The sequence below is a fragment of the Oncorhynchus masou genome, chromosome 32, assembly GCF_036934945.1.
Source record: "Oncorhynchus masou masou isolate Uvic2021 chromosome 32, UVic_Omas_1.1, whole genome shotgun sequence".
In the NCBI taxonomy this organism is placed as follows: domain Eukaryota; kingdom Metazoa; phylum Chordata; class Actinopteri; order Salmoniformes; family Salmonidae; genus Oncorhynchus; species Oncorhynchus masou.
The window spans coordinates 27,025,789-27,048,875 of NC_088243.1; the positions used below are offsets into that span (position 1 = coordinate 27,025,789).

Consider the following 23,087-nt stretch of genomic DNA (forward strand, 5'->3'; position numbering starts at 1 on the left):
CACTTGCCGTACTCATCAGTGGCACCTGCCAATATCCCTTTAACAGGTCAAATTTGCTCACAAACTTAGCTGCTCCGACTTGATCAACGCAGTCCTCCATCCGAGGAAGAGGAAAGGAATCTGGCTTAGTGACACTGTTTACCTTATGGTAGTCCGTACAAAATCTGTTTGTCCCATCCGGTTTACTGACCAAGATACAGGGAGAAGCACAACTGGAGAAAGAAGGCTCTGCTATATCACTCTTCAGCATGTACTTGACCTCAGCATCCAGACAACGCAGTTTCTCTGAAGAAACTCTATAGAACCGCTGACGAATGGGGTCAGCATCTCCAACGTCAATATCGTGTTCTATTAAGTTTGTACGTGTAGATGTATCAGAAAATAAACTTGGAAATCTCAGAATCAGACTAATCATCTCTGTCCGCCCATCAACAGGTAGATGAGCAAGAAGGCTGTTTAATATATCCAGTGTCTCTGAATTTTTCAGTCTACCCTGCAGTATGCAATCGTCGGGACCAAGAACATCTTCCTCCTCATGCACAGACCTAGCATGACAAGAACCCAGCGAAATATCGGTATCGGGTAAAATAACAGGTTTCCCGTCCTCTGTAGATTCCCACTGCCTCAGAGGAACGTGCATAATAGGGTTTTAACAAATTTACATGGTACAGTTGTTGTGCTTTTCTCCGTTCTGAAGTGGCAACTAGATAGTTTTGCTCAGTGCACTGGCGCACAACCGTATATGGATCTTGAAACTTGGCTTGTAAAGGAGAGCCAACAATTGGCAGCAGAGCAAGAACCTGGTCACCTGAACTAAAGTGATGAGGCTCAGTTCGCCAATCAAATATGCCCTTTATCCTCTCCTGTGAAGATGATAGCTTCTCTTTAGCTATTTCACCAGCGGCTTACAGGCATTGCTGGAAATCACGCACATATGATAACAGGGACTGAGGGGGCTTGGAAGACTTCCAGTCATCCTGGAGAACAGATAGAAGTCCACACACCCTATGTCCAAACGAAAGGTAATTTGGACTGACCCGTGCTCTCCTGTGAAACCTCCCTAGCGGCTAACAGTAACCAAGGCAAGCCCTCCTCCCAATCCCTATCCATCTCAGTACAATAAACTCTCAACAAAGACTTAAATGTTTGATGAAAACATCCCAGTGCTCCTTGACTTTGCGTGTGTTAGGTGCTTGACAAATTGTGTTAAATATGGAGCTGTTCAAGAACCTGACCAAACAGATTAGAGGTGAAATTAGATCCTTGATCGCTCTGAATGACCTTAGGGATTCCAAACAGTGAGAGAAACGGAGTCAAAGCTTTTAACACAGACTTCGTCGTGATAGACCGGAGAGGACAGGCAGCAGGAAACCTAGTAGTCTGACACATCACAGTGAACAGATAACTACTACCCTTTTTAGAATGAGGCAGAGGACCAACACAGTCAATAATCAGATACTCAAAAGGTTGGCTGAGTACAGGAATAGGAAACAGTGGTACCAGCTTAATAGCTTGATGAGGTTTACCAGTTAATTGACAGGTGTGACAAGTTTTGATGAACTCAGAAACATCCCTCCTTAACTTAGGCCAAAATAAATGTCTTAATATGCAATTGTAGGTTTTCCTCACACCCATATGTCCAGCAATGTCGTTGTGGGAAGTTGTCAACACCAACTCACAAAGCTTAACTGGTACAACAACCTGACTAATCGCCTCCCCCAGAAAACAACTACCATGAGACACCCACTTTCTCATCAGAACATCCTCTTGGAAAAAATAGTGTTGCGGCAGAATCAGAATTAGTTAGGTAACATTGATAATAAGATGTTTTATTTACATAATAATGCGTATGTGAGATATTTGTCATTAGAATGTCATCTTTTTGAATAATACTGTTGGCAGTTTGCAGTTATCCCTTCTCTGCAAAGTAAAGGGGATGAATAATTTTGCACGTCCAATTTTTCAGTTTTTGATTTGTTAAAAAAGTTTGAAATATCCAATAAATGTCGTTCCACTTCATGATTGTGTCCCACTTGTTGTTGATTCTTCACAAAAAAATACAGTTTTATATCTTTATGTTTGAAGCCTGAAATGTGGCAAAAGGTTGCAAAGTTCAAGGGGGCCGAATACTTTCGCAAGGCACTGTACATTCGTTTTTCCATTGACCCGGACCTTGACAGTAGTGACACTCTTGACCAAAGTCAGCTTTACCACAAGATTCAAGCTCAACCCTAGTTGAATGAAACTCTGCCTGTGAACCAAAGTATTTCGGTGAGCGAGGCCCAAATCTCTCCGAACGCCCCAATTCACTCTCTGCAAAGACACTCTTGTGAGTCAAAACATACTCGTCTGCCAAAACCGCAGCTTCAGCAACAGTCTTTACTTTTCTTCGTTAATGTACGTGGCTATATGATCAGGAATTGTGTCCTTAAATCGCTTTAGCATAATCAGATCACACAGCCCTTGGAAAGTCATAACTGCAGAGGCGGAACACCAGCGATTTAACTGTGAAGATAACTCTCGCGCAAACTCAACATGAGTCTGTTTATTATCCCTTTTTAAAGTTCTAAATCGTTGGCGGTAAGCATGAGGGACCAATTCGTAAATCTGTGACACAGCCATTTTAACCTTATCATAACTGACACTGTTGGCTACCCTAAGCTGAATATCCTTCCTGCGCTTTACCAGTCAACACACACTGCAACATTAAAGTGCGGTCAGAATCAGGCCAACTCCTGGCGTCAGAAACACGCTCAAACAACGAAAAGAATGTCTCAGGGTCCTTCTCATTAAATTTAGGCAATAACTGTAAGTTCCCAACAATATCAAATGTGGCTAAATCTGGGTCACCTTCCCAGAGCAAACTCTTCCCTGAGAGCTTTCCTTCCCTAACCAGCTCTAGCCGCTCTTTTGCAGCTTGATTTTAGAACGCTCCAAATCCTGTTTAAATTCCAATTCCTTTTCATACTTTACTCGATCAGCACGCTCCAAATCCTGTTCAAATGGCAATTATTTTTCATATTTTGCACGGTCATCCTCTAGCTTCTCACGATCATGCTTTAGCTTCTCACAATCATGTTCTCGCTGTAACAGAAGCAGTTCTTTCTGCTGTTCAAAAAGAAGACTAACAGATTGAGCGGCCATTGTAATGTTACGGGGAGACGGCGAGTCCTCAGCAGTGGCTGCCCCAGTGGTAACTTCAAGAATACCACTCTCCATCAGATTGGCCTTCAATATTAACCTAATAATTTCAACCTAATTTCAACCTTGTAGTGTTCAGCGATCTTCAACAGATGTTCTTTAGTACATAATTCTAACAGTTCCCATGATGGAAAGCGAATGAACTCGTCTATATTAGACGCCATAGCCAGAAGTTAATACATTTTTTTTTTTTTTTTTTTTTTTAAATCTCTCTTCCTCTCTGCTGAACACACCAGACCGGACCACAAGAGAAGTGACAATCACACTGGGCACCACAGAAGAGAGATGAGATATATATGGAGTTTCCCCAAAACATACATTAACTCAACCCTAGTCTTCTGTGCAGATTCGCGGTGGGGAATTTTGCACTGTAGCCCGCTGGCAAGGAAATAAACCACCCAGCACGCTGGCAGATTCCCCCAAGCCACGGATGTGCCCCCGAGACAACTGCTCAGTCCAGACACCACACAAAAATAACAAACAAAATAACCATGCCCAACTTATTCCAAAAATGGAATACGTCGTTAACCCTAACAGGGGGAAAAAGGCTGTACCTCCGGGTAGTAAGTGTCACTACCCTACCCAAATCTCCCACTGAGGTACACAGCCGACTGTACTCAGCCCCTTGGACCAATGTCCCAACAGCGAGGAGACGTGTTCTGTCTCCTAGAGATGAACGTACTTTGTTGTGAAAAGTGCAAATCAATTCCAGAACAACAGAAAAGGACCTTGTGAAGACGCTGGAGGAAACAGGTACAAAAGTATCTATATCCACAGTAAAACGAGTCCTATAATCGACATAACCTGAAAGGCCGCTCAGCAAGGAAGTCACCACTGCTCCAAAACCGCCATGAAAGAGCTAGACTACGGTTTGCAACCGCACATGAGGACAAAGATTGTACTTCTTGGAGAAATGTCCTCTGATCTGATGAAACAAAAATAGAACTGTTTGACCATAATGACCATCGTTATGTTTGGAGGAAATAGGGGGAGGCTTGCAAGCCGAAGGACATCATCCCAACCGTGAAGCACTGGGGTGGCAGCATCATGTTGTGGGGGTGCTTGGCTGCAGGAGGGACTGGTGCACTTCACAAAATAGATGGCATCATGAAGCAGGCAAAGTATGTGGATATATTGAAGCAACATCTCAAGACATCAGTCAGGAAGTTAAAGCTTGGTCGCAAATGGGTCTTCCAAATGGACAATGACCCCAAGCGTACTTCCAAAGTTGTGGCAAAATGGCTGAATAAGGACAACAAAGTCAAGGTATTGGAGTGGCCATCACAAAGCCCTGACCTCAATCCTATTGAAGATTTGTGGGCAGAACTGAAAAAGCATGTGCGAGCAAGGAGGCCTACAAACCTGACTGAGTTACACCAGCTCTGTCAGGAGGAATGGGCCAAAATTCACCCAACTTATTGTGGGAAGCTTAAACAATTTAAAGGCAATGTAAACTTCTGACCCACTGGGAATGTGATGAAAGAAATAAAAGCTGAAATAAATAATTCTTTCTACTGTTATTCTGACATTTCACATTCTTAAAATAAAGTGGTGATCCTAACTGACCGAAGACAGGGAATTTTTACTCGGATTAAATGTCAGGAATTGTGAAAAACTGAGTTTAAATGTATTTAGCTAAAGTGCATGTACATTTCCAACTTTGACTGTACATCGATTCTTGAAGAATATAATTTGCCTCGTGATCTTAGTTCAACTGTCCTACTCCATGAGAACCCCAAATATAAGCTAGTTTTACCTCAGTTTGTAAACATTGTTTACATTTCAACACTGTATAGCCTCAACATGGTTAAAACAAAAAAGTTTATCATGGATGGTCAGTCCTTGCACCCATAGCTGTCTATTAATCTGAGAGTGGTTATATTTCTCCAGGCCTGTCCCTCAGCTTTTTACCAAAACAGAGGTAGGGTGGTCATTTTGTTTCATCTGTAGATTTGCCCTTTAAACAGCTGCATATTATAAAGATATCAGTGTCACCCACAAAAATGTAAACAATAGGCCTATGGCACATGTAGCATATGGCATTCCTTTTTCAATGTAAATAGCACTTTTCATTAGTGCTCAAAGCATGCCATTCCATGAGTGCAGCATTTATGTTTCAACTCGAATCAATGAGCCCAATCAGTCCTCCATGACAACATAATCATAAACAGTAGGTAACAGTAACTGGCTAATAAGTCCTTAGTTTGAGTCATTCTCAGGTAAAACAATGACTAATCTATATATCCATATTTCCAAGTTTTATTCTTGAAGATCAAGGGGTCTAATATTTATTGGAATGAGTGGAATTCTGAAAGACTTTCATTATTAATGTAAAGATATAATTTAATTGTAATGTGTAGTAGAAAGGGATGGGTTAGAAGAAGCCAATATAACCAACCCATAAAGTAAAATGTAACATCCATATGCCCAGCTATGTAATCGAACATTGATTTATCCTGCAATAGGTAACATACATTTGTCTTCTAATGCATCATAAAAAAGGGGAACTAATGTAAAAGTAACAGAATGTAATCAGATTACGTTAGTTTAATCAGTAATTTAACTTTTACCCAATTTGACATAATGGATTACATTTCAAAATTAACCTACCCAACCTTGGTACATCTACCCTCAGTCCAGGTTGAATTTGATTCTCCCTGACTATCTAGCTTTCATTTCGGATATTGAGGATTATATAATTCCTTCAGTCTCGATTTAGTTCAAGTCATTTCAAAAGTATATGGAGTTTGTCCCTCACCCCCACAGCCTGTATGTTTGACACCTGATATACTGTAATGTGTTCCTAATGCAAACCACAAGAAACGTAAATATACATTTTGATGTCTTTATTCATCTCATTAACACATATTACAAAGAGTAGAAATGGTAGAAAGAAGCAGTACACAGTTTAGCATAAAGTAACAGGATATTATTTGCACCCTGTCCAAAGACATGATCCTGTCACTTATTCTAAAGCCATAGATGAGACTAATAGAAAAAGTCAAACAAGACACACATTGTTCCAACAGACAAGATAATGGTAACAAAAACTAAATCGCAAATTCACCCGTATTACTTATTATTCTACTACAGAGAACATCCATTTACAGTTTTGAAATATATTTACTCCAGCAGTTCAGTTGTTAAACAATGTGACTACCCTATTGTGGCATCTCTGGTAGCCACTGCGGTAAACACTAGGGCTGGGCGATATAGACCAAAATGTATATCAAAAGAATTAGAATACAAAGGATGATATCGTATAAACGAGTGTAAAAGATATAAATGCAGATGACGCTGTGGCATGGCCTCCATTTAAACGTGGCCTAGGGTGCTACACTGGCTGCAGGTGAGAACAAGTAGCCCATGTTTTAACCTGCAGAGGTATAGTGGAAATATCATGGGATACTAAGATCCAATGAGATGCAAACCTACCGCAATTGTACATATTGCAGTAAAAATAAACAATGTATTGGCCAGCCCAGCCTTAAAACTAGGAGTATATTCATATAGAAATATTAAAATACTTTTGAGAGAATCAGTTTTTGAAACAGGTAATGTCCTGTTTATTGACCTGTTTATCCTATGTGATGATACAATAGTCAACAAGAAATTTTGAGTGGCCAATGAGAATCTCTCCACGCTTCATGCATTTTCTCGCACACTCATTTCCGATCTGAGTTTTTCATTTTCCTTGAATAAAAAATAAAATAAAAATTGGGTTAATTATAGTCTATTAATGCAGTGAAATGGCCCCTCAGTATTTCACTGCCGAGGCCAAGTTTCTTGATGGTACACCATGCAGACATGTGATGAAATGTTAAATATGATAATTACCTCTTGAAGTTTGGTATTCTCCTTTTTTAGCTTAACCAGGTACTCAATCCTCTGCTTATGGTTCTTATGGCCCACAAGCTTGCCGTTCTCCTCAGACAAGTGGTCAACCTGCTTCCGAAGAACCTCCACTTCCTGTAGGGGACAGTCGGGCAGAAACAGACATTTCCCACCTTCACACTAAAACAATGTCAATATATTAACTAGATTCAGTACAGAAGGACCCTCCTAAAACTAATCATGGACTAGGACAGCTCCTGATATCATTGCTGTCTGGAGGAGCATGGAGATCGATGTCTCCCATAAAATGATCCAGCCTGTCAACTAGTGAAAGTTGCTATTTTCTGCATTCCATATAAATTACATGTATTTATTTAAATAAGAATTTGATCTTAATTGACCTGCCTGCTCAAATAAAATAAATAATTTTGTCTATTCAAAATTACAATAACCAGAACCCCTTCAGACCCTGATGACGTTCTCACCTGAAGCAGTCTCTCCTTGTCGTGCTCCTTAGTGCTCAGCTCTCTGAGCTCCAGGCAGCGATTCCTCAGCTCGTTAGTCAGCTCCTGGACACAGATGTGAGACTGGGCCAGTAGGGATTCCTGACTCTGCAGTCTAATCAAAACCAGAAACAAACATAAACAGATGTCAAACATTAACAAATGCATATTAGAGAAAGTGTATTTGTATGTGATTACACATAACATACATTGTTCTCTCACACATTCTATTTGCATACCTTTCCTGAGCTTCAGTGAGCCTCTGTATTACTGTGCTCTGAAAATGAAAGGAATGAGGCAATATGAAAAACCACCTGCAAACCATGGCATTTTCTGTTTACAAAAACTAAAATTCAGGTGAACAGGAGTTGAGTGATTGATACACACCTTTTCACGCCTCTCCTCCTGCAGCTCCCTCAAGACATTCTGATGAATGGTCTCATTTAAAACTTCACTGTCAATTAATATATCCATCAGAAACTTGACAAATCAACTGTCTGATAACACCTGGGTTGCAAAAATTAATTGGTGAAAATAAGAGATTTTGAATGGACTAACCAATTTGTGTTTTCATTCTGAGCCAGTTGGTTTTGCTTGGTGTAGAACTGGTCAAGAAGAACTTGGATCTCCATTCGCATAATTTCCTTCTCATTCAGCTGACCCTGTGGGAAATCAACACAGACTTGTTAGATGCCATATGTGTTATATCAATGTGTTAAATAAGTGTCTCAAGATTGAATGTTTAGCATTCATCATGACATCCCGTAAACAAAAAAACCCACCTTGAGCCTCTGGATCTCCTCGTTCTTGGCGGCCCTTTCCGAGTTGAGCTCAGTGAGGAGCACTTCCATAGTCAACATGGAGGAGCGTCGGTTCTCCAGTTCCCTCTCCTGGCACTCCAGCACCTGGCTCAGATCAGTGTTGAAGCTCCGGGGGGTGTGAGGTGTCTGAGAAATCAATAAGATTAACTAACCCTCTCTTGATCAGAGTTCCTTCCTGGTAATGCATACAGGAGGGAAAACCATCAGACACAAGTATCCATTACCTGTGGCAGCACTTTAGGGGTGACGGATGACTGTGGAATACGATTGGCACTCTCGCCTCGGACAGTCCTCTCAACCGCTTCTTGCTGTTGTTTTAACTGGTGAAAAGCAGGCAGGGAAATCCCATGAGTAAAGTAGAGATTAAATCAATTTTGTCTGGTCTCAATTCTACCATTTTCCATGCTACTGTAGCCCTTGATTCATTTTCAGTGGCTCTTTGTATATGTATAGAAATAGGTCTGTTACCTTCTCCTGGAGAGTTTGGATGATAGCCTCCTTCTGAGCAGTCTGATCCTGTGAAGCTTGGAGAAGACCTGCCTGCTCATCTAACACCTTGGTGAGTCGCTCCACCTCCTCAGTGGCATAGACCACCTCCTCCTGAAGCACCTCTACCTGAGGACAAACATCCATCCAGACATCGTCATAATGATGGATTTCAGGCACATGTTATCGTACCAAAGCTCAAGAGGCCATATTGTTAATTTAAAATTAACTCCAAGTCTTACCTCTATCAGATTAGAAGCTACCTTTCTTTCTGCTGCTTCTCTCAGGTTCAGGAGCTCTGCTTGCATCCTGTTGTTGTGTTCCTTGATCTCCTCTCTCTCAGAGCAAGCAGCACTGTACTTAGCCTGTCAGAACAAAAACAGGCCAAAACTAAAACACATTGATAAAATACAGTACGAATTGAGAAGAATACAAGTTAAACATAATTCATTAAAAGATTAACAAATTACTTGAGTCAGTACCGTGAGGTCTTTGACATCTCCAGACAGCATGGCGAGGCACTGATCCTTTTCGCCCAGCTCACTGCGGAGGTCCCTGGTCTGGTTTATCAGCTCCAGCACAAACTCCTGTCAAACACAAGAGACATCATATCCATGCTATAATCCAAAATAATAATAATTAAACGGCAGGTCATTTAAGTGAGCAGACTTACTTTGTCTTGTGCAATCTTTTGCTCAAGACTGGTTATGGTCCCATTGGCAGCTGTCAGATTTTGTTCAAGGCTTTCCATATTAGAAGCCTTTCAAAGTAAAATACAAATGGAGAGGGTCAATTACAGTTGATTGGAGATTAAGATTCAATATGGCAAAGAGTGTTCAACTAAACTAAAACATACTGTTGATAGCAACTTCTAAAAAAAAAAAACATGTAAACACGAAACACTAACGATGAAAAACAGACCTGTTGTTGGCTTTGTGTAGTCAGGTCAGACACTTGCTTCCTTAACACTGCATTCTGCTCCATTGTCTGAACAAGCTCTCTGGGGAGAAAAATGAAATATGTCAACATAACATTTCAAATACACTTCAAGGAGGTCTCATCAGCCACAAATCGAAAACAATCCTTTATACAACTCACTCTAAAGTGCTCTCTTTATCCTCTTTCAACTGGGAGGTCAGATTACTGGTGTGTTCTCTTTCAGACTGCAGAGCGTTTGTCAATTCCTACAATGCAAGCAACATATTCATCAAGAAAAAGTAATCACACAAAACCCTCAAACGTTCAACTGTAATTTAATACAAATGAGAGACATGTTCTGAATGTCCTTAACAGATAAGCAGAGCTTGGTTGATTTAAAGAGAGGCTGACTGACCGTGATTTGAGCCTGCTGAGCTGTGACCTCCTGCCGTTTCTCCTCTAGCTGCTGCCTGGACTGGTCTGCATCAAACTTGGCCTCTGCCTGGAGCTGGTCAAAGGCATCCTGCAGGGACCGCTGCTGCTCTAGGAGCTGCTCCCACTCCCGCCTGGGGGAGAGAGGGAAAACATGTGAGGGGGAGGAGATGGAGAGTCTGCTAACTACTATGGTGACATTGAGTTCGCAGGGTTTCCATCAAACGGAGGAAATCTCATCCGACACACACGAAACAACAAGACAGCTGTAGCCATGCATACATACTGGACTTCTTGGAGCTGTAGCTGAGTGCTGATCAGGCTGCTAGAGAGGTGTGACGTCTCCTTCTGCTGTTCACTCTGGCCCTCACACAGCTCCTTCTTCACAGCAGCCAGCTCCCTATCAGAGGACTGCAGCACCAAGCGCAGGTCATGCACCTCGCTCTTCAGAACTACAAAAGAGAATGGATTGTTTTGATAGCCATATAATACCCAGGAAAAAGACAAACCCTCCTGTCACCCGACTCAATTATTGGTACATTATGGTTTTAACAGTGGGTGCCTGGGTGGTGAAGTACGGGTTTCTTTAGTCTAACACTAGTAACACAATTGAGTATTACAGTTCTGGCCATAGTGGATGCATACAGCCTTTGACTACTATCGCCAGAGAACCCTGGGTAACTCAGTATAAACTTGGTAAAGTGTGTGATTGGTTATTACCCTCCCTGGTCCTTCTCTCTGCCTGTAGGTTCTGCTCCAGGTTGCTAATAGTCTCCTGCAGGCTCAGCTGTTCTCTGTTCCAGCCACTTCGCTCAGTGGAGAGCAGCTGGACATGCAAATAAAGAATTCATTACCATAGTGTCATAGTCTTTACCTGTAAACCAATACAGCTCAAGGGATGACTTTATTATCTTCAAGACAGGGCTTGAATATCACATGGAATGAAACACCTCAGGCAATGTATTCAGCTTTATCTGTATATAGTTATGCAAGTTTCAAGTTGAATTAAATCAAATGTACAGGATACACATGGTACAGTGCCTTGCGAAAGTATTCGGCCCCCTTGAACTTTGCGACCTTTTGCCACATTTCAGGCTTCAAACAAAGATATAAAACTGTATTTTTTTGTGAAGAATCAACAAGTGGGACACAATCATGAAGTGGAACGACATTTATTGGATATTTCAAACTTTTTTAACAAATCAAAAACTGAAAAATTGGGCGTGCAAAATTATTCAGCCCCTTTACTTTAAGTGCAGCAAACTCTCTCCAGAAGTTCAGTGAGGTTCTCTGAATGATCCAATGTTGACCTCAATGACTAATGATGATAAATACAATCCACCTGTGTGTAATCAAGTCTCCGTATAAATGCACCTGCACTGTGATAGTCTCAGAGGTCCGTTAAAAGCGCAGAGAGCATCATGAAGAACAAGGAACACACCAGGCAGGTCCGAGATACTGTTGTGAAGAAATTTAAAGCCGGATTTGGATACAAAAAGATTTCCCAAGCACTGTGCAAGCGATAATATTGAAATGGAAGGAGTATCAGACCACTGCAAATCTACCAAGACCTGGCCGTCCCTCTAAACTTTCAGCTCATACAAGGAGAAGACTGATCAGAGATGCAGCCAAGAGGCCCATGATCACTCTGGATGAACTGCAGAGATCTACAGCTGAGGTGGGAGACTCTGTCCATAGGACAACAATCAGTCGTATATTGTACAAATCTGGCCTTTATGGAAGAGTGGCAAGAAGAAAGCCATTTCTTAAAGATATCCATAAAAAGTGTCATTTAAAATTTGCCACAAGCCACCTGGGAGACACACCAAACATGTGGAAGAAGGTGCTCAGGTCAGATGAAACCAAAATTGAACTTTTTGGCAACAATGCAAAACGTTATGTTTGGCGTAAAAGCAACACAGCTCATCACCCTGAACACACCATACCCACTGTCAAACATGGTGGTGGCAGCAGCATCATGGTTTGGGCCTGCTTTTCTTCAGCAGGGACAGGGAAGATGGTTAAAATTGATGGGAAGATGGATGGAGCCAAATACAGGACCATTCTGGAAGAAAACCTGATGGAGTCTGCAAAAGACCTGAGACTGGGATGGAGATTTGTCTTCCAACAAGACAATGATCCAAAACATAAAGCAAAATCTACAATGGAATGGTTCGAAAATAAACATATCCAGGTGTTAGAATGGCCAAGTCAAAGTTCAGACCTGAATCCAATCGAATCTGTGGAAAGAACTGAAAACTGCTGTTCACAAATGCTCTCCATCCAACCTCACTGAGCTCGAGCTGTTTTGCAAGGAGGAATGGGAAAGAATTTCAGTCTCTCGATGTGCAAAACTGATAGAGACATACTCCAAGCGAGTTACAGCTGTAATCGCAGCAAAAGGTGGCGCTACAAAGTATTAACTTAAGGGGGCTGAATAATTTTGCACGCCCAATATTTTAGTTTTTGATTTGTTAAAAAAGTTTGAAATATCCAATAAATGTCGTTCCACTTCATGATTGTGTCCCACTTGTTGATTCTTCACAAAAAAATACAGTTTTATATCTTTATGTTTGAAGCCTGAAATGTGGCAAAAGGTCGCAAAGTTCAAGGGGGCCGAATACTTTCACAAGGCACTGTATATACCATCCAACTAAATTATTTTGCAGGTTCCTTCTCAGCAATGCAACAATAAGAAATAAAAGATAAGAATACTAACATAACCAGACCATGACAGAAGTTCCCTACCTCATCCTTGGAGCTGAACTCCTCAATCATCCCAGTCACCTGCTCCTCCAGCTTGACAATCTGCTGCAGCAGCTTCCTGCTCTTCAGCTCCTCCTGGTCCAGCAGAGTCTGCACCTGACTGGCTTGCTCCTGCCAAGCAAAAGGGAAATAGATTTGTAGATTCCACCAAGAGAATGAGAAGTATAACGTTACGTTATCTGTTTTATAAGTGATGAGGCCCGGGTGCTGTACCTGGACCTGTTGCAGCTCCTCAGTCAGCGCCTCACAGGCCATCTCAGTCATAGCTGGTGGAGGCTGCTCACTCTGGATGTCATCCACGTCTTCATCTCCTCTCCCGTTCACGTTCAGGTGGTCGGGGCTGGAGAGTGGCACCAGGCGGGTCCGCAGGTTGTAGGCCTTGGTGGGGGTGGTGAGAATCTGGAGAACAAAACAGTCACATAAAATTAGCATGAGAAATAAAGTATTAGTCATTAATAGGCTATCTTCATAGAATTAAACCAAGGTTGAGCAAAGTCCTGGATCTAGAGGTACCCCAACCCGTGACCCTCTATAGTAGCTCAGGCACAGCCCTCGAGGGGCATTGAGCCATCGGCGAGCTGCTAAATAAAGCAAATACCCTCACCTTGATAGTTTCAAAGTGGATCTTGTTCAGCTGAGAAACCTCCAGTTTCTTGTGAGCCTTTGTGGCCTCCAGAATGTTCTCCAGGTGCTTGTTGGACTTATCCAGGTACCTCGTCTCTGATTCCAACTCAGACATCTGTTTCCTGGAACATAAGGAACAATCCTTAAACCTCTGAAGCACAATATGGGCCTATAACAAAAAACATGGTGCCAATAAACTTCAAGTTTGAAGAGCTAATTACAATTAAATGCAACAATTTGTTTTTGTCCATGAAGTCAAGGGTTCATACTGAATAGCATGACAGCATGCATGTCTCTAGAGAGCCTCCTTACTTGGTGAGTTCCTTATACTCTTCGAAGGCTTGGATGGTGGCTGTGAGTTCCGTCTGTTTCTGGAGAAACTGGGCCTTAAGCCTCTCCATGGATATGGCAGAAATGTTTTCTGCAGTTACCGGAGTGGAGTAGGACGGCTGAGCTGTGGAAAAATGTCAAATTCACTTGACTGAATACCCTTGCATGCGTTGATGAATTACATCACTAATATAATCACAACAAGAATAATAAGCATAATACAAACATATTACTACAAGCATACTTAATAAGCATAATTCAAAATTTACAGCGCTACAATGCGGTACTTTCACAATGATGTGCAGTCCCTTCATTACTTGTGCATCTCCTGTGCTTACCTCCAGCAGACCACTCAGTCTCCAGAGCCCTCTGGAATTCCTCCTCTAGCTCTGCAGCAGCTTGGCCTGCAGCCTCTTTCGCTCTCCTCACAGACTCAAGAGAGCGGAGCTGCCGGTTCTCCTCCCGGAGGCTGTAGTTCTCTGCTGCATACCGGGTCATCTTTGGGTGATGCGCAATCTGTAGGACAGAGGGAATGAGAAGTAGCCACAAATGCCAAATTCAATCAAAAAAATGTCACCAATTCAGATTGGGGTCAACAGTACTTTAACGCGGTAACATATTGTACCTGGTCTCGAAGGATCTTGATCTCGTCCTTGAGCTGGTCGACGAGGGCTTGGCTCTGTGGGTCAGACAGTAATCCCTGGCCACCCTTTAGGCTCTTCTCCAGGCGAGAGATGTGTTCCTCTCTAAACTTGAGAATCATGCGGTTGGAGTGAATGAACTTCTCCTTCTGGGACCAGGCCTCCTCAAGCTGAGCCACCTTCTGGAGCAGCATCTAAGGAGGGGAGGATGTACAGTATGTCTATTAACTACCATCCCTCTCTAACAAACAATATTCAGACTAGAGGTTGGCCTATTAAAAATCGGCATGGCCGATTAATTAGGGCCGATTTCAAGTTTTCAAAACAATCGGTAATCTGCATTTTTGGACACCAATTATGGCCGATTACATTGCAATCCACGAGGAAACTGTGTGGTAGGCTGACCACCTGTTACGCGAGAGCTGTGTCAAAAGGAACTTGTGGCTGCAAGGAGCCAAGGTAAGTTGCTAGCTAACATTAAACGTATCTTATAAAAAAAAAAAAAAAATCTTAACATAATCACTAGTTAACGACACATGGTCGTTAATATATTACTAGGTTAACTAGATTGTCCTGCGTTGCAGAAAATAAATGCGGGGCCTGTTAATTTATCAATCACAGCCTACTTCAACGTCGCCAAACGGGTGAGGATTTAACAAAAAGCGCATTGCCGAAAAAAGCACAACCATAAACATTAATGCCTTTCTTAAAATCAATACAGAGAAGTATATATATATATATTTTTTAAACCTGCATATTTAGTTCAAATAAATTAATGTTAGCAGGCAATATTAACTAGGGAAATTGTGTCACTTCTCTTGCGTTCAGTGCCAGGGTATATGCAACAGTTTGGGCTGCCTGGCTCGTTGCAAACTAATTTGCCAGAATTTTACGTAATTATGACATAACATTGATGGTTGTGCAATGTAACAACAATATTTAGACTTAGGGTTGCCACCCGTTCGATAAAATACAGAACGGTTCCGCATTTCACTGAAAGAATAAAAGTTTTGTTTTTGAAATTATAGTTTATTGGTTTGACCATATGACCAAAGGCTCATATTTCTGTGTGATTATTAGATTATAATGAAGTATATGATTTGATATAACAGTCTGACTGAGCGGTGGTAGGCAGCAGCACACTTGTAAGCATTCATTCAAACACCACTTTACTGCATTTTCCAGCAGCTCTTAGCAATGCTTGAAGCACAGCGCTGTTTATGACTTCAAGCCTATCAACTCCTGAGAATAGGCTGGCAATAGTAAAGTGCCTATTAGAACATGCAAAGGTATATGATATGCAAATGGTATAGAGAGAAATCGTTGACGCCTCATAATTTCTATAATAACTACAACTTAAAACTTCTTAACTCGGAAAATTGAAGTACTGGGAATATTAAACCACCAGCTTCATATGTTATCATGTTCTGAGCAAGGAACTTAAACGTTAGCTTTTTTTACATGGCACATATTGCACTTTTACTTTCTTCTCCAACACTGTGTTGTTGCATTATTTAAACCAAATTGAACATGTTTCATTATTTGAGACTAAATAGATTTTATTGATGTATTATATTAAGTTAAAATAAGTGTTCTTTCAGTATTGTTGTAAATGTCATACACACAAAGTCAGAAGTTTACATACATTTAGGTTGGAGTCATTATAAGTCGTTTTTCAACCACTCCACAAATTTCTTGTTAATAAACTATAGTTATAGCAAGTCGGTTAGGACATCTGTGTGCATGACAATTTTTCCAACAATTGTTTACAGACAGATTATTTCACTTATAATTCAATGTATCACAATTCTAGTGGGCCAGAAGTGTACATACACTAAGTTGAATGTGCCTTTAAACAGCTTGAAAAATTCCAGAAAATGATGTCATGGCTTTAAAAGCTTTTGATAGGCTAATTAACATCATTTGAGTCAATTGAAGGTGTATCTGTGGAAGTATTTCAAGGCCTACCTTCAAACTCAGTGCCTCTTTGCTTGACATCATGGGAAAATCAAAAGTAATCATCCAAGACCTCAGAAAAACAATTGTAGACCTCCACAAGTCTGGTTCATGCTTGGGAGCAATTTCCAAACGCCTGAAGGTACCACATTCATCTGTACAAACAATAGTAAGCAAGTATAAACACCATGTGACCACGCAGCCGTCATACCGCTCAGGAAGGAGACGCGTTCTGTCTCCTAGCGATTAACATACTTTGGTGTCGAAAATTGCAAATCAATCCCATAACAGCAGCAAAGGACCTTGTGAAGATGCTCGAGGAAACAGGTAGGGAAGTATATATATCTCCACAGTAAAACTGGTCCTATATCGACATAACCTGCAAGGCAACTCAGCAAGGAAGAAGCCACTGCTCCAAAACCAACATCTCAAGACATCAGTTAGGAAGTTAAAACTTGGTCACAAATGGGTCTTCCAAATGGACAATAACCCCAAGCATACTTCCAAAGTTATGGCTTCAGGAGAATAAAGTCAAGGTATTAGAGTGGCCATCACAAAGCTCTGACGCTTGTCTTATGTGGCAGGGCTTGCAAACTATTAGAGACTACAAAGGGAAGCACAGCCAGGAGCTGCCCAGTGATGAGCCTACCAGACGAGCTAAATCACTTCTATGCTCGCTTCGAGGCAAGCAACACTGATGCTCTCATATGCCTCAACTGTTCCAGACGACTGTGATTATGCTCTCCGTAGCCGATGTGAGTAAGACCTTTAAACAGGTCATCATACACAAGGCTGCGGGGCCAGACGGATTACCAGGACGTGTGCCCCGGGCATGTGCTGACCAACTGGCAGGTGTCTTCACTGACATTTTAAACATGTCCCTGATTGAGTCTGTAATACCAACATGTTTCAAGCAGACCACCATAGTCCCTGTGCCCAAGAACATAAAGGCAACCTGCCTAAATGACTACAGACCCGTAGCACTCACGGCTGTAGCCATGAAGTGATTTGAAAGGTTGGTAATGGCTCACAACACCATTATCCCAGAAACCATAGACCCACTCCAATTTGCATACCGCCCAAACAGATCCACAGATGATGCAATCTCTATTGCACTCCACACTGCTCTTCCCAACTGGACAAAAGGAACACTTATGTGAGATTGCTATTCATTGACTACAGATCAGCGGTCAACACCATAGTACCCGCAAAGCTCATCACTAAGCTAAGGATCCTGGGACTAAACACCTCCCTCTGCAACCGGATCCTGGACTTCCTGACGGGCCGCCCCCAGGTGGTGAGGGTAGGTAGCAACACATCTGCCAAGCTGATCCTCAACACTGGAGCTCCCCAGGGGTGTGTGCTAAGTCCCCTCCTGTACTCCCTGTTCACCCACGACTGCATGGCCAAGCACGACTCCAACACCATCATTAAGTTTGCAGACGACACAACAGTGGTAGGCCTGATCACCGACAAGAGCCTATAAGGAGGTCAGAGACCTGGCCGGGTGGTGCCAGAATAACAACCTATCCCTCAACGTAACCAAGACTAAGGAGAGGATTATGGACTACAGGAAAAGGAGGACCGAGCACGCCCACATTCTCATCAACAGGGCTGTCGTGGAACAGGTTGAGAGCTTCAAGTGCCTTGGTGTCCACATCAACAAACTAGAATGGTCCAAACACACCAAGACAGTCGTGAAGTAGGCATGACAAAACCTATTCCCCCTCAGGAAACTAAAAAGATTTGGCATGGGCCCCGAGATCCTCAAAAGGTTCTACAGGTTGCATCACTGCCTGGTACGGCAATTGCTCGGCCTCTGACCGCAAGGCACTACAGAGGGTAGTGCGTACGGCCCAGTACATCACTGGGGCTAAGCTGCCTGCCATCCAGAACCTCTACACCAGGCGGTGTCAGAGGAAGGCCCTAAAAATGTTCAAAGACCCCAGCTACTCCAGTCCTAGACTGTTCTCTCTACTACCACATGGCAAGCGGTATGGGAGTGCCAAGTCTAGGACAAAAAGGCTTAACAGTTTTTCCCCCAAGACATAAGACTCCTGCACAGGTAATCAAATGACTACCCGGACTATTTGCATTGTGTGCCACCCCCCAATACCTCTTTTTACGCTGATGCGACTGTTTGTTATATATGCATAGTCACTTTAACTATACATTCATGTACATACGACCTCAATTGGGCTTGACTAACGGGTGTCTGAGAACAACCAGTGCTCCTGCACATTGGCTAACCGGGCTATCTGCATCGTGTCCCGCCACCCACCAACCTCTCTTTTACGCTACTGCTACTCTGTTCATCATATATGCATAGTCACTTTAACCATATCTACATGTACATACTACCTCAATCAGCTTGACTAACAGGCGTCTGTATGTAACCTCGCTACTGTTTATAGCCTGTCTTTTTACTGTTGTGTTATTTCTTTACCTACCCATTGTTCACCTAATACCTTTTTTGCACTATTGGTTAGAGCCTGTAAGTAAGCATTTCACTAAGGTGTTGTATTCGGCACACGTGACAAATAAACTTAGATTTGACCTCAATCCTATAGAAAATTTGTGGGCAGAACTGAAAAAGCGTGTGCGAGTGAGGAGGCCTACAAACCTGACTCCGTTACACCAGCTCTGTCAGGAGGAATGTGCCAAAATTCACCCAACTTATTGTGGGAAGCTTGTGGAAGGCTACCAAAAACGTTTGACCCAAGTTAAACAATTGAAAGGCAATGCTACCAAATGAGTGTATGTAAACTTCTGACCCACTGGGAATGTGATGAAAGAAATAAAAAGGTGAATCACTACTATTATTCAGACATTTTACATGATTAAAATAAAGTGGTGATCCTAACTGACCTAAGAAAGGGAATTATTACTCTGATTAAAATGTCAGGAATTGTGAAAAACTGAGTTTAAATGCTTTTGGCTAAGGTGTGTGTGTGTGTGTATATACACACACACAAAAAAAAGTCATACATCGGTATCGGCTTTTTTTGGTCCTCCAATAATGGCGTTGAAAAATTATAATTGGTCAACCTCTAATTCAGACATAACATTGACTTATGTCATCTGTTTCAAAGTACAGAAAGCTATACCTGCTTGTCGTTGTCACACTTTTTCCACAGACGCACAGCTTCTAAAAATTGTGTCTTGTATGAGGCATCAAGACTGCCTTCAGTGAGGTCTGGGGAGATGAATGTGTAGAAACAATAACACTTTCCAGAATGAATGTTACAGGGGACAATTGACAGTATACACACACATGTAAGAATCAACTAGTGAGCCAGTGTAACAAAGCCTAGGTCAGATGTTTAGGGGAACCTGAATTGTAACCTTACCAATGGGAATCTGGGGCCCTCCTGGGGCCATGTCTCCGACACTGTGTGTCTGGGCAAAGAGAGCCTGAGCTAGCTGCTCCTTCAGCTTTTTCACCTCAGTCTGAAGCTGCCTCACATTCCCCTGCGTGTCTTCGTTGATCATGGCCTGAAAGCACCAGAAATCACAGGGAGATGCTCACTAAACTACAAGAGAAATATATATATATATATATAAATAAATAAATAACAATCAGTAGCACTTTATATGGAGAAAAAACTTTTTGCCTATTCAATTACTGATTGTGATAAAATAAACTTTTCATACTAACCTTGTTTTTGATCAACTTGGCTCTCTGGGCAAACTGTAAGGTGGATAGAGTTTCCCCAAAGCACTTAGAGCCTGGGTGCACATTGGCTATAATGTAAGTCTTAGCATTTCCTCCAAGAGAGTCCTGCAGAAAAAGGTTCTGTTAGCACACATCAGGAACATCAAGAAAGCAAGAGCTTTGTTTTGTTTTTGTATTAAATCGAATTAGACACAAGTGTCTTTTACCCGAAGCAAGAAGGTGAGTTTGGAGTCCCTGTAGCAGATATGCCGGCTCTTCCCATTAGACACATCCACCAGCGCCATGATCACCTGACCTAGGCACATGAGGGAGCGGTTGATGCTGCTGGCCTCCTGGAAGAGAAGATAGGGGGTATATGTCAAGAGTGATAACAATATAACAAATGAGTGTACACAGCACACAATAACACATACAAATTGGAATGTAGCTCTCTAAAGGCTTTGTTGTGTGCAGTGTTGTGAATGTTTGTTCAGTCAGCGGACAGTAGTCCTGGAGCATCACCTTGAGTCTGGAACCCTCTGTGTGTGTGTCTCTCTGCCTCTCAGACCCTGCCAGGTCCACCAAGTTCAGCTGGGATGTGCGAATGTTCACCACCTCCTTAGCAGTCTCCTTGGACTCCAGAGTCATGGTGAAGACTGCATGGGACCGTGAGGACTCTCTGTTCATGGAGGTAGAGGCCACGCGCCGATTACGCCAGCCCATCGACAGCACCTGAGAGGAAGCGGGATAAGTTCAACGCAAACAGCTCAATGTCAGTCAAATCAATCTTCCACAATAAATTAATGTATGCTATGACCAAAGCATTGTATAAAGCAAGTCATTGAATCAATCACATTTAATTATTTACTACCTGGTAAGCTTCAGCAGCTGAAGTGACAAACTTCTCTACAGCCCCTTCCACAAACACCCCCTTCTTGATGTTCTCTCTGAGGAACAGGCTGGCTGAGGCGCTGTCCAGCAGGTCATAGATCTGCTCGTTGTAGATCTCAATGAAGGAGCATTTGCACAGGAAGCTTTTGGCATTCTCAGACTGTCAGGAAAAACAATGCATATTAAATCCTCAATCAGAAAAAAAATAAAATCACTTCAATGTCAGTTACTTTCTGCTCACCCTTTCTACCTCCCTGTTGATGAGGAAAAACAGGTACTCAAAACTTCGAGGGATAACTCCCCGTTGGTCATCAGTAAAGTTGTCGAAATCAGACGGACCTAGGGAAAGAACACACACAACATTTAGTACAGAGGTACTGCAAAGAAATGAAGGTGTCTGTGCAACAAAACAAAATAATTCAATGCAGCACTCACCAAGCATTGTGAATGTTTTTCCAGAGCCAGTTTGTCCGCTGTAATAGGAAAACATCTGTGAGATATTTCAGCACTTAATAAAACAAGAATGAACTGTAAAACAATAAGAAAAACCACTCACTAGGCAAAAATGGTGCCATTGTATCCATTAATACATGACTCAACAATGTTCTTGGCCACACTGGAGAATACAGAATCCTGTTACAGAGAGGAGACAGAAGAAAAATTCAGTTGGTTTGATTTGAGCCTCTATCTACTGATGTGTGAATTACTCCAGGTTACAGCAACAGTTATACTATAATCTATCCACAAACACTGACCTGAGTGATGTCCATGTCAGCAACATGGTCATAGGTGAATGTCCGTGGCTCCGGCTTGGAGTGCAGGCGAATGGTGTTGGGTGAGGTGACTGTGAGACAGAGGCCTTGGTCTCCATCAGTGGTCAGGCCAGTCCCTTGGGTCAGAGGTCTCACCCGAACAAACACTTTGATCGAGTCACTATCACCACTACATTATAGAACACAAACATTCAAGGGTTAATACACTTTACCAACAGACTGGGTGCCAGTTTCTGCTACCTTGCCAACTTCTTATGGAATTGCCGTGACAAACAAGAGGTACTGGCAGTATAAATTGCCAAATGAGGCAGGGCAACTCGTGTGTCAGTATGTGTAGAGTGAGTATGTATTATTAAATTGAAGACAATAGCCAGCTCTTGCGAGAAATAAGCATTATTAAGCCACATTACCTGTGGGTTATTTGTTGATGCTGCATTGAGCAATCGACAGATTCTGGTAACAGAGAGGAGACATACAGTTAGCTAGTTAGTCAAGGTTGATCAAGGAACTAGAAAGGAACAGAAACAAGTTTAATCAGATGTCTAAGCTTCATACAGCAAATGCATGCTAGGTAACGTTAGCTCGCGAATAATATTAACGGAAGTAGCTAGGTAGCCAACAAACGCCAAAATATATATATTTTTTAAATCACTTGCAAATATGAATGTTAAGGTGACGTACCCTTTCCCTTCGTATTCATGTTGAATATATTCAGACAAGTAGCTTTGTTACTAGCAAATCATTCACAATAACTAATGGCAAAACTAAGCGATGGTGTGTTAGCTACAGCTACTAAAATCCATCTTCGAATTTGGCGGGTATGTCCTCGACCATCGACTGCTCGTGCCTTTTTCAAGCATTTTATGGAATCAGTCAATTTTTTATCGCCGTCAGCTGGATGAAGTCTGATTTACATCAACCTCTTTTTTTAAAGCATCGAGAAACCGAGCTACAAATTATACACCAGATAATGTGGTACCAAAGATGTTATCATTGTTCTATCTGTGGTGATACTGTATAGCCAAAGATTCGTGGTATCCATTACTGGGCGTTACAGGTTTGCCTACAGAAAAGGTTACCATATATTTTCAACTAATCTGGTATATAATTATCTCCATCTCCCAAAGCAGAAGCTGCATATATCATTTTCCATTACTGAACAGACAGTTATCATAAATACTATTTTAATAAAATGTACACTCTCCAATAATAAAATGTGGACTCTTTTCGGTCGCGACCAGCACTTCACTTTGATG

General features: G+C 42.0%; 1 protein-coding gene across 1 annotated transcript; it reads right to left on the minus strand.

The window, feature by feature from the left end:
* Positions 1-6,032: 6,032 nt before the first annotated feature.
* kif15 (kinesin family member 15) lies at positions 6,033-23,077 on the minus strand. The gene is made up of 35 exons (XM_064953702.1): positions 22,513-23,077; positions 22,242-22,284; positions 21,814-22,000; positions 21,615-21,691; positions 21,494-21,531; positions 21,300-21,397; positions 21,039-21,218; positions 20,690-20,899; positions 20,395-20,520; positions 20,171-20,293; positions 19,863-20,007; positions 19,620-19,708; positions 14,541-14,750; positions 14,254-14,431; positions 13,898-14,039; positions 13,566-13,707; positions 13,175-13,360; positions 12,944-13,072; positions 10,916-11,021; positions 10,482-10,647; positions 10,179-10,329; positions 9,944-10,029; positions 9,767-9,845; positions 9,519-9,605; positions 9,328-9,432; positions 9,088-9,210; positions 8,828-8,974; positions 8,584-8,679; positions 8,321-8,485; positions 8,097-8,200; positions 7,926-7,992; positions 7,778-7,815; positions 7,521-7,653; positions 7,039-7,170; positions 6,033-6,894 (listed from the first exon to the last, which is right to left on the minus strand). Exons 1-35 carry the CDS (start codon positions 22,529-22,531, stop codon positions 6,847-6,849), a joined length of 4,155 nt encoding a protein of 1,384 aa, XP_064809774.1. The 5' UTR covers positions 22,532-23,077; the 3' UTR covers positions 6,033-6,846.
* Between the last annotated feature and the right edge of the window lie 10 nt (positions 23,078-23,087).